Source organism: Ursus maritimus, assembly GCF_017311325.1.
Source record: "Ursus maritimus isolate PB19 chromosome X unlocalized genomic scaffold, ASM1731132v1 scaffold_X1, whole genome shotgun sequence".
Taxonomy (NCBI): domain Eukaryota; kingdom Metazoa; phylum Chordata; class Mammalia; order Carnivora; family Ursidae; genus Ursus; species Ursus maritimus.
In genome coordinates, this window is record NW_024423319.1 from 36079926 (window position 1) to 36090758 (window position 10833).

At 44.3% G+C, this 10833-nt stretch overlaps 1 protein-coding gene across 1 annotated transcript in view; it reads left to right on the plus strand.

Moving 5' to 3' along the window:
• The window catches only part of AMOT (angiomotin), a 43276-nt gene extending 32795 nt beyond the window's left edge, over nt 1-10481 (plus strand). The window contains exons 8-11 of the mRNA XM_040628981.1: nt 7152-7274; nt 8021-8253; nt 9304-10017; nt 10376-10481. Of these exons, the coding sequence (XP_040484915.1) occupies nt 7152-7274; nt 8021-8253; nt 9304-10017; nt 10376-10473 (1168 nt within the window). The 3' untranslated portion in view covers nt 10474-10481. The remainder of the gene's footprint in view (nt 1-7151; nt 7275-8020; nt 8254-9303; nt 10018-10375) is intronic.
• The last annotated feature ends 352 nt before the right edge of the window (nt 10482-10833 follow it).

A 10833-nucleotide genomic window follows, 5' to 3' on the forward strand; every position in this document is an offset into this window, starting at 1 on the left:
GGGGGGGGGGGTGGTTGGAAGAGAAAGGTGACTGATGAAAAGATTTTTCAGTGTTTTTCTTGTTTTTCCTGTAACACCCCCCCCCAATCTCTGCTTAAGTGTGTTTTCCTTCATCTGGTGAAGCAGGGACTGTGAGGGCAGAGGGTCAGGAATTTGAAAATTAACATTAACTTATGAACTTACCAGAAATCCTAGCTCGGCTTTCCTTGGGAACCAGAAAAATTGCAGGTGGGATCAAGCGAACATTAGTGCGCCTCTTTCGCCAGAGCCACGGTTTCTCACAGCCACATGTGTAGCTTTCTTTCTTTGTTTAGCTCCTGGGACTGGAGTGGAGGCCTCGCCAGAGAAATGCCACTCAGAAATTAAATGTCACTCAGGAGTGGCGGCCGCCATTTGATAGCTCTGGCTCACCCCAGGTATGCCAAAGGCCGTGCTCAACATGGATCCATCCCTGCCCTTTGAGCAGGTCTATATTTGAAGGCCACATTCTCTGCGTCCATGAATGCATCACATGGAAATTGTCACATTCCATTTGGTCAGGGAGAGAAAGCAGCAGGAGGATTTATTTTATTTTATTTGCCTCTGACATTTCCCCCTTTCACATGGAAACATTAAATATTGGTCTTTGGAGGAAACAGTGCTCTTACCTTGTCTGGCTATCTTGCCGCTGTTCAGAATTGTGAGTTGGAAAAGAAAGAAAGAAACAACAACAAAAACTAAATTTGAATCAGGAGATGGCCTTGGTTGTCGGAGAGACGGACAGAGCCTGGGTCTGCAGTTGGGTATCTGAGGGAGGCCAGAGCACATTGCACCCATAGAGTCTCTACCCAGAAAGTTATTAAAAACCACGGTGCTGTTTTTAATGTTCTCCTAAATGTGGTGAGCTGGAGGAATCTGGAAATGCTTGCCAGAGTTTAGGCTGGGATGTGTGTGCTGTGTGGAGGGGGTGGTGGATACATTTATCTGTGATTCCTTCTCATGCCAAATCAGAGGGAGGGCAGTGCTGAAGAGCTGAGCTGGTGGCTTGCAAACCTACTCCCAATTCTCCAGGAAGACATCTTACATTTCTCTAACACACTCTGCCCTTCTTCCAGTATCCTCTATAAACTATACTTTAATGGATTGGAATCGCCTCTGCCCCGATTTTGAGGTCCTCATGGGCTTAAGCTTACCTGTCTTTTGTTTTCTGCAAATGGTGTGCTCCATACATGCCAGGGCAGTAACCGAGCGCAAGGAAGCCCCAGCTGCGCTCGAAGAGGCTCGGGAAGTTTGTAGGCAAATTAGAAGCACAGTTAAGTGTCATTTTAGCTGCTACCTCCCAAGAAAACACCTGTGACCTGTGCTTATTTAACAAAGGTTATTCAGGCAACCCTAATACTGCAAAGGAGATGCAGGATGATTCCTGTCATCTTTGTGCAGAAACTGAGACAGATACTGCTCATGAGTGTGTGCAGTGTGAGAAAATGGACAGTCAGGGTTCTCAGTGCTGAGAGCTTTGCTGCCAAAACCGACCCCAGAATAGACTTCAGGTCAGGAAAGGCAGGAAAGCTAGGAGATTGTCCCCGGTGGTCCTTGTATAAAGAAACAACCCCCCCCTTCCTTCCTCCCTGGAAAGTTTTGAGTATCGGGGGAACCCCTTTTCAGACAGATTTCTTTCCAGAATCTGTTGTCTTCTGTAAGGTAGATTCAATTTACGTCAAATTCGCTTCAATCACCAGGTAGAAAGTTTCCATGCAATCACTGTTTTCAGTAAAGTGTGCATTCTTATCATTTCATATGATAAAAAGCAGCCAGTTTCCACCTAGTAGAAATGCCTTACGTTAGTTCCTCAGGCAGACTTCCTGTTTCTGGACTGTATACTTTTTGCATGCCTATTAATCCAACCCACAGGAGAAATTGAGAGATTGTGTCCAAATTCCTGCAAAATGAGAGAATTGGACTAGGTTATTCCTCCAGACCTTTTATTTCTAGGATTATACTATTTTTTTCAAAGATAATGCCTCTTATGCTTGGCCATGGAGACTGGTTTCCTTTTCCTCCTTTCTCAATGAGATTTCAGATTTGGAAGGTAGCATTCAGAAAACTTTATTTCAGAACCTGTGAGCTCTTCCACCTTCCCTTCCAACATCTCTTGCCATTCCTTTTCTGTCCAGTGGTTTCATTCTGCCTCCTCTAAACCCAAAAATTTGACCAAGATTCTGCTCCTTCCCCTTTCTGTGGTAAAAGCTTTACATTTCATTTTCTTTCTAAATAATTTGTAAGAGCCTAGAGTATTGGCTGCAGATGGAATGTGCTGAAAATGCTTTTGAGTAAGAAAGGAGAGAAAAGTAAAAAGGAAGGAAGGAGAAAAGAAGAAATGAAAGAGAGGGAAGTGATTTCTAACTCTATAACTTAAATCCCTAAATGTAGTGCCACATTTTAGTGACCCACTTGGTTCTTGTGTATTCCTGCTAATATCTCGAACTTAATATATTCCCAGTGTAATAGCTTATAGGGAGAAAACAGTTTGCACATTTAGGAGATGTTGCTTGGGTGGTATCAATGGTAGTTGTAGAATTTTTTCAATTAAGGAATTATTTACATAATAAGAAAACACCTATTTCAAGTGTATGGTTTGATGAACATCGGCAGGTGTGTATACTAATGGAGCCGTCGCCACAATCAAGATGGAGGACACATTCTAAAGTGCTCTTGTGCCCCCTCAACTTGATCCCTTCCTCCCCCACCTGACCCCAGACAACAATTAATCTGGTTTTCTTGTCATTATAATTTTGCCTTTCCTAGAATGTTGTAAAAAAGAATTCATATAGTATATACTCTTTGTGTTTGATTTCTTTCATCTGGCCTCATTATTTTGAGAGTCATACAAGCTGGTACATGTATCAGTAGTTTCTTCCTTTTCATTGCTGAGTAGTGTTCCATAATTTGGGTCATCCCACAGTTGCTCATCCCTTCACTTGATGATGGATATTTGGATTGTTTCCCTTTTTGGCCATTGTGAATAATAAAATACAGATTTGAATATAATAGACAACCGTCTTTTCTCAGGTGAGAAAAACTATTAGGTGTTCAATTTATATCCCTGTTAGCACTTCGATTCTATGAAGCACCACTTGTTAAAGGGAAAGTGGTCAATGCAAGAAATCACATGCAGTGTTTTCTATGTAAGGTACCCTCCTAAGTACTTTACAATTATTGCTTATCCTCACAATAATTCTTTGAGATAAGTAGTATTATCTATTGTACAGATGAGGAAAGTGAAGCACAGGCAGGTTAAGTAATTTGTCCAAGATCACACACAGTTACTAAGAAGAAGAACTGGGAGTGAAAATGACATTATGACACCTTTGCCACTATCCTGTGCTGCTTCCCAGATCTGATGATTTCAAGATGGTGAAATAGGGATTATGAACTGTTCAAGGGTTACTATTTCACACTTATTATTTAGTCACTTAAAAATACTATAAATAATCACAATAATATGGCCCATATTATAACTCTGTATTGTTGTGCTCCTAGAGATTCTCTAGTTGCTTAATATAGATGAGGGAAATTATTACTGAGTAGTCCATCGCAGAGGAACAGATTTGGAAATGCAGATTGAAGCTCACAAATGGTGAATTTATTTCTGAAGAGCAGCAAAAGGATAAAGATAACAAACCTGATCAGCCATATAATTTACAAGTGTGCATTTCCTGAATTAGGTTGTTAACCATCTCCAAATATGCAGTGTTTTGTTTTTATTTTGGGTGACATAAATCTGGGAAAGAAGGAAGGAAGGGGAAACCAGGAGGTAGAAGCCGCTCACAACACATTATACATGCCTACCTATTCCTTCCTTGTAGGCTTTCCTCACTTTCCGTACTTGGCTTTCTCCTCATTCTGCCTTCTTTCTTAGTTATCCTCTTCTCTGTTACAACCTCAGATAGTAAGTCTGACATCCCTTAGAGTCAAGTTAGAATTGTCAACAACTTGTTGGCTATTGTCATATGGCAATTCATAAGACATGTTAACTCCGATGTAACTAAAATCAAGCCCATTATAATGCTTTCCCAAAGATCTTTCCTTACTTTCCTATTACAGAAAATGAGCGGTATGCCATCTTTTCTAGTCATTTGAATTAGAAAAAACAAAGTTTTCATTCATTCTTCCCTCTAAGAGCCACATTTAAACAGTCTCCAAGTTGTAGCAGTTCTGCCTCCTATGGCCTGTTCCATTCCCCCTGCTGTTGCATTGGTTCATGATTTAAGTATCTCTGGCTGGGATCATTACAATAACCTTTCTGACTGGTTTGCCCATGTCCAGTGTATTCCCCCCTAACCCCCCATCACATTTCAGCCAGAGATAATGTGATCTTTCTAAAGCACAGCTTGGATCATTTCACTCCCCACAAAAAGCTCTAATGATTTTCAGTGCCTATTGGAGTAAAGTTCAAACTCCCTTCTGTAATAATTAATTATTTGCCTTTTTTTTTTCCTCGCCTTGCAAGTCTCTTACAGTCAGGGACTAGTCTTATGCATGTCTAGCCACTTTTTAGCATCACAGTAACTTCAAACACAGTGCTCCACTCGTGGTCGAGTTCACATATGAAATAAACAAAAGGATGCGACCGATAGGAAAAGATGGATTGGAAGTTTAAAAGTTTAAAACACTAGATGTTTTAATGAGGAAATCATGGGTGACATTCAAGAAAGCAAAGTAAGCAATGTGATGGGGATAATTTCATCAGAAAAAGGAAGGAGAGAGATGACCGGAGGGGGACAGTCACCAGAAACTCCTTTACTTAAGAATTTAGATGTAGGATGTCAAATTCAGGGATCTGCCTTTTGGAGTATACAGGTGGTGTTTTCAAGCCGGCAGCTCACTCCAGATGTACCTAAGGATCGTCTCAGAGTATCGCAAGTTAGGTCAGGTTGCTCCTTCTAACACTGTGCTTGCTTGCTTTTTGCCTGACCCATTGGCTTAGTAGCCCCAGTCTTCCAGAAGGAAGATTGATGTTGAAGGCCGTCCTGGCAGCTCTGTAGGAATTCACTAAGTGCCCCACATTTTCAGGCTCCATTCCTGAGGAGCTCACAGTGTCCATATCAATTAGCTGGCAGGGCTTTGAGTCCCCGAAATGGTCTTTTATGCAACGAAAGTGGCAGGAAGCCAGCACTGGCTCCCCCAGTGACAAACCATATGCTCATGTCCCCAGTGTCCATAGACACCATGAACTCTTTAGAGAGGCCTGCCTCTGAAGCAGCCATCACATTGGAACTGTGCACTGCAGGAATTGCTTCCACGGTATAATCCCGGAGCTGCAATTCTTTAAAGTCATCCCCTCTTGTATGTTACTCTCCTTCTATCTACATACTTTTCTCTCTTGGATAATAAGTAACTTTTTGAATGTTTTTTTACTATGCCTGGCACTGTATCTTTAATGTGCATAGTTTGACTTCGCCCCCCACAAATGCCACAAGACAGAGGTATAATTATGATTTCTATCTAGCATATGAGGAGACTGAGCTTTGGAAAAGTTAACCGACTTCCTGAGTTCGTAGAATTTGTTAGTGGCAGAGTACTTGGGAAAGTGGGATTTGACCCTGGTGTGGCCTGTAGGCAGAGCCTGTGCTCTCCGCATTACACAGTGTCATTTCCCCCTTGGATACTTTGCAACACAAGAGCCATTCCTAGTAGGACTGTAAGCAGGTGAACTCACCAGAGCAAGTGTGGAATTCTGAGATGCTAAAATATTTCGAATTTAGCAATTGATGCGAACCACTGTAGTCCTTGTCCTTCTTGCTCTCCCAATTATTTCACCACTCAAATACATTGTTTCAGCCTTGCATATAAAGTGCAAGCATTTGGGGAAACAGTAGTTTTGTAGAAACTCACCCAGATTCCCTGACTTTAATACCAACTTTCTGCCTCTTCACTCTCCTGCCCCTTCCTTCCCATCTGCACTGGTCACAGTCTCTAAGCTAAGAGAACACAGCTAGCCGCCAGCACAAAATTCTCCCACAGATCCTCGTTCTCATAGGAAGTATAATGAAGCTGTGCCAGTTCATTGTTTTCTGGGTCTATTGTCGGCTTTCCTTGAAGACCCATATAATTACATCAATATTCTTCCTAATCCCTTTTTTTCCCCCCAAGTAATTCAAAGAAGATCCAGTTTGCTTCATTCCCTTCCCTCTTTTTTCTACCACTAGTTCTAAATGAACTAAAGAAAGATGCATGACCTCATTTATCAGGACGATATAGGATTCCCATGTATCTTTGACTTGTGCTATTTAGACGTCAGCCTCGACCATGGGCTAAACCCTCTCACCAGCAGCATCTCCTCCTCTTCTTCCTCCTTTCCTTCTTTTCCTTCTTCTCTCTCTTTCTCTCTCTCTCACACACACACACTTTCCTCCTTATTAATTAGTCTTTGAGTTAAAGGTCTGAGAGACTTTCAAATGAAACAGGATGGTGCCTCGTGCAATTGGGACTCTGGCAAGACAACAGTCTTATAGTTGGGGGAGAGACTCCTTGATTTGGCACTAGAATGTTTCTGATATAGGTCAGATAGGAATTAAGTAGCACTGACTCAAAGGCCCTACTTCTCACTCGGCTCACATGCTCTATGTGACCTTTGCTGTTGATGTGTCTATAGTTTGTTTCTAGCATTCGGTGTGGTTGTTGTTATACATCTGTAGCAATAGCTGTCTAGTACATTCTCTGTCTTTCGGCAAAGTCTAGCCTTTTCCCATTTATAACTGTCATGAGAATAAAGTGGAAATCGGTACTATCTTATGTGTAATATAAATAATAATGCAAAGTGGAAATATAAATATCTTCCTGTTACCTGGCCAAGATCGAAAACCTTGAAGGGACTCTGCCAAAAGGCTTTGGGAGGCTGTCTGTCTAGTTCTCAAGGCAAGCCTGTGAACCTCTCATAGAATCCCTCACTGACTTTTGCGGCTGTACTCATGCCGAAAACCTCTTCTAGCTCTGAAAGCTGAACCTTCCCATCTTGGAGGTTCTTTTCAGTTAGTCATCCAGAAACCAACCATTCCTAATGAGTTTGTAGCTTACTGCTTTCCAGCAATACCTTTGACTTGGGACGGAGATGATAGGATTTGCCGGTTTTGCTGCCTTGTCATCATCATCACTGCCATCTTCCTTCCCAGGGACACAACAGTCATCAGCCACTCTCCCAACACCAGCTATGACACGGCCCTGGAAGCTCGCATCCAGAAAGAGGAGGAAGAAATCTTGATGGCCAACAAGCGCTGCCTTGACATGGAGGGCAGGTAAAATATCGATCTGGACCGTGGTAGATCTGAGAAGAAGGTATCGAGACCAGATAGGTCAGAAGGAAAGGGCAGGCATCTTCATTCACAACCGGGAAACCTGATAATGCAGCCTCCCCTAACCCCTGCACCCCTGCCAACCTGTTACTTGGGATTTGAAATGCAATGACCTTTACCTTGCTTTCCCCATTGGCCTTGGTAATTGCTTTCCGTCTTCCCTCTGCCAGAACAGTATTGCTGGTATTTGCACCCTGGGGTATTCTTTCTAGCATTGGACTTCAACCCTGTGATACAGCAGAGTGCACAGTAAAAGAATATCCATTCCAACTTGAGGTACTTGAGATACTTCTTATAAACGCATGATCATTTACTTATTAGCTGAAATTGTGGCCCATTCATAGTTCTTATCTTCTCACTAAATACATCGTTCCATTGGCTCAGATACCTCACTACGGCACCCATTACATCAGTGTACTCTCTCATATACAGCCTTCTTTTCCACCATGACCTGACTTTGGCCTCCTGAGGTTTAAGCAATAACTCCCAGATGCTCTGCTATACTCATTTGGGTGTGAAGAAAGGTCTTTTAGGAAACGGAGCACACCGTCCCTTGCTTTACACCCCAGAAATAACTAAACCACTCCTAAGTCGAAAAGATACTGGAAGCTCAAGTCCATGCAGGCAGTGAGACCAGAACATGGAGGTGGAAACAGCGTTTTTATATGTTCTCTGTCTTTGGCTCCTAGGATTAAGACCCTCCATGCCCAGATTATTGAGAAGGATGCCATGATCAAAGTACTCCAGCAGCGTTCCCGGAAGGAGCCAAGTAAGACAGAGCAGCTGTCATCCATGCGACCCGCAAAGTCTCTGATGTCCATTTCCAATGCAGGGTCGGGCTTGCTCTCACACTCTTCTACCCTGACTGGCACCCCCATCATGGAGGAGAAGCGGGATGACAAGAGCTGGAAGGGGAGCCTAGGTAATGACAGTAAATAAAGAAGATTAAAGTGACTCATTTAAAGAGAGCCCCGACTTAGATATGTGCCCATTCAGCAAGAAAGGGAGTGATGGTCCAGAATCTCGAGAGAACAATATACCAGGTTGGGTTTCTGTCCTCCTGAGATGAGCTCCTCCACACTCTGATGTCTCACTGAGAGAACACTGGTTGAAGCCGAGGCCTTAGAAGATAAGAATTCTGAGTTCTGTTTGGGTGGGAAGGAAGACAACTTCAGTTTCCTTTAAAAAATTCTCAGATCTTGCCTTGCCATGTGAGACCGTTGTCTTTGTCCAAAGCCCATATAACCTTCACATCAGTCAAAATTTGAAACTTCCAGATTTTCTCTGTTCTTTCCTCCCATAGAATAGGAGGACTCAGAGTTCTAGTTGAGCTAAATGGAGCCCGGTGGCAGCTTTTTGTTACCAGACTGTTCTGAGATGAGAACTGAATGTACTTTTTCATTCCATTCCTGTCCATTCCTTCCCCTCTAATCAAAACCCCCGAAATATCGTAGATTCCACTAGGCACATTTTTAGAGCCTGAGAAAGCCTGCTTTGTATTTTAATTTTAGGTCTTTTTGTTGCTTCTAATACCTTTCTTGGTCCTCTGACACTTGCAGCGTCCTTTGGGTAGAGGAGGCGTTCTGGGGACCACGGTCATGATTAGAACCTGAGATCACACAGTTATTATCACAGTCATCCGTGACCACAGACTTCTTCCCCCAATCCTTTCCAGCCTTCTGGTAGTGGATGATGTTGGTGATCAGTGGAACTGAGTAGAAGCATTCTGAAAGCTTGTTGGAAATCAGGCGCCATTGGAAAGATAAATCAAAACAGATTCACAGGACACTTCAAGGTTTCATACCTTGTGCTGGGGTGGAGGACAAGGACCAGGAGCGATGTGCCCGCCAAACTGATTCGTGGGTTCTCTGGAGGCCCTTCTCCTGAACCTCCTTCAGGGAAGAAGAGGCAACCAGACGTGTGCATTTGAAGAGCCTGTACTTCTCTGACCTCTTTCCCTCGTTCCCTCTAGGTATTCTCCTGGGTGGGGACTACCGTGCTGAGTCTGTCCCTTCCACACCGTCGCCGGTGCCGCCCTCCACTCCCCTGCTCTCGGCTCACTCCAAGACAGGCAGCCGAGACTGCAGCACCCAAACGGAACGCGGAACCGAACCGAACAAAACCGCAGCTGTCGCTCCAATCTCTGTTCCCGCGCCAGCCGCTGCTGCAGCCACTGCTGCCGCCATCACTGCCAACGCTGCCACCAACACTGCCGCCGCTGCCACCAACACCACCACCATGGTAGCCGCTGCTCCAGTTGCCGTGGCTGCCGCCACCGCTCCAGCTGCCGCTGCCGCCGCCACCGCCCCGTCTCCGGCAACTGCTGCTGCTGCTCTCGCTGCTGCTATTTCTCCAGCTACTGCTGCTCAGATTCCAGCCGCTGCCTCTGCTGTTGCCGCTGCTGCTGTTGTTGCTCCCACTGCTGCTGTTCAGGTTGCTCCAGCTGCTCCGGCTCCGGTTCCAGCTCCGGCTCCGGTTCCGGTTCCGGTTCCGGCTCCGACAGCGTCTCAGGCTTCTGCTCCGGCTCAGACTCAAGCACCAACTCCAGCTCCGGCTGCGGCTGCTCCTCCAGCTCCAGCTCCAGCTCCAGCTCTGGCTCCGGTTGAGGCTTCTGCAAGTGCAGCTACCGGTGCTGGGTCACGTCGTTTGTCTATACCAAGTTTGACCTGCAATCCAGATAAGACAGGTAATGATTCTCCTTACCAGGACAGCTTTGGGTTCTGCCCTCAATTACAGGTTGTTTGTTGGCACCTTGCTGTATAGACACTGTTGGTCATTTGGCCAGAGTTGTTCATGTGCTAAAGGGCGTCCGTCAGAAGACAGAAGTGCAGAGTCTGTAAATGACTCCTTGGGACACCAGGATGGGAACCGGGATGAGCCAAGGCCATTCTTCCAGTAGAAGTAAAGGCTCAAGGCGAACAAGGGAAGGGGGTGGTGGGCAAGTCTCACTTCACCATTGGCTTTATGGCTCCCAAGCTGTCTGTTTCTAATAATATGCATCTTTACGTTATCCTTACATGCTTTTTAACCCCGTTTCCATTTAGATGGCCCTGTCTTCCACTCCAGTACTCTGGAAAGAAAAGCTCCCATTCAGATCCTGGGACAAGAGCCTGACGCGGAGATGGTGGAATATCTCATCTAAACAGCGTATTCGAGAGCTGCGGTTTATCAGCGAAAGTGCTTTTAATCATTTTTCCCTTTTGTTTGTTCTTATTTTGAGGGTGAGGACAAGGGTTGGGGGGGATGTTTTTTTAAAGGGACTTTTTATTGAAATGATGTAGTACTTATGTAATACCATTCAAACTCCAGTCTATTCTGGTACACACTTAGAGAGTACCTCTAAAGACCGATTAATCAGAATGTGCTCTAAAGTTGATTGTTTGGATTTATACAAATACTTGGACTGTTAATAGCTGGATATACATGAATGTTTTCAACGTGCATAATTTTATTTAGCATTTCCATATTCCAGATCATTTTTATCGAAGAGCACAGTACGTTT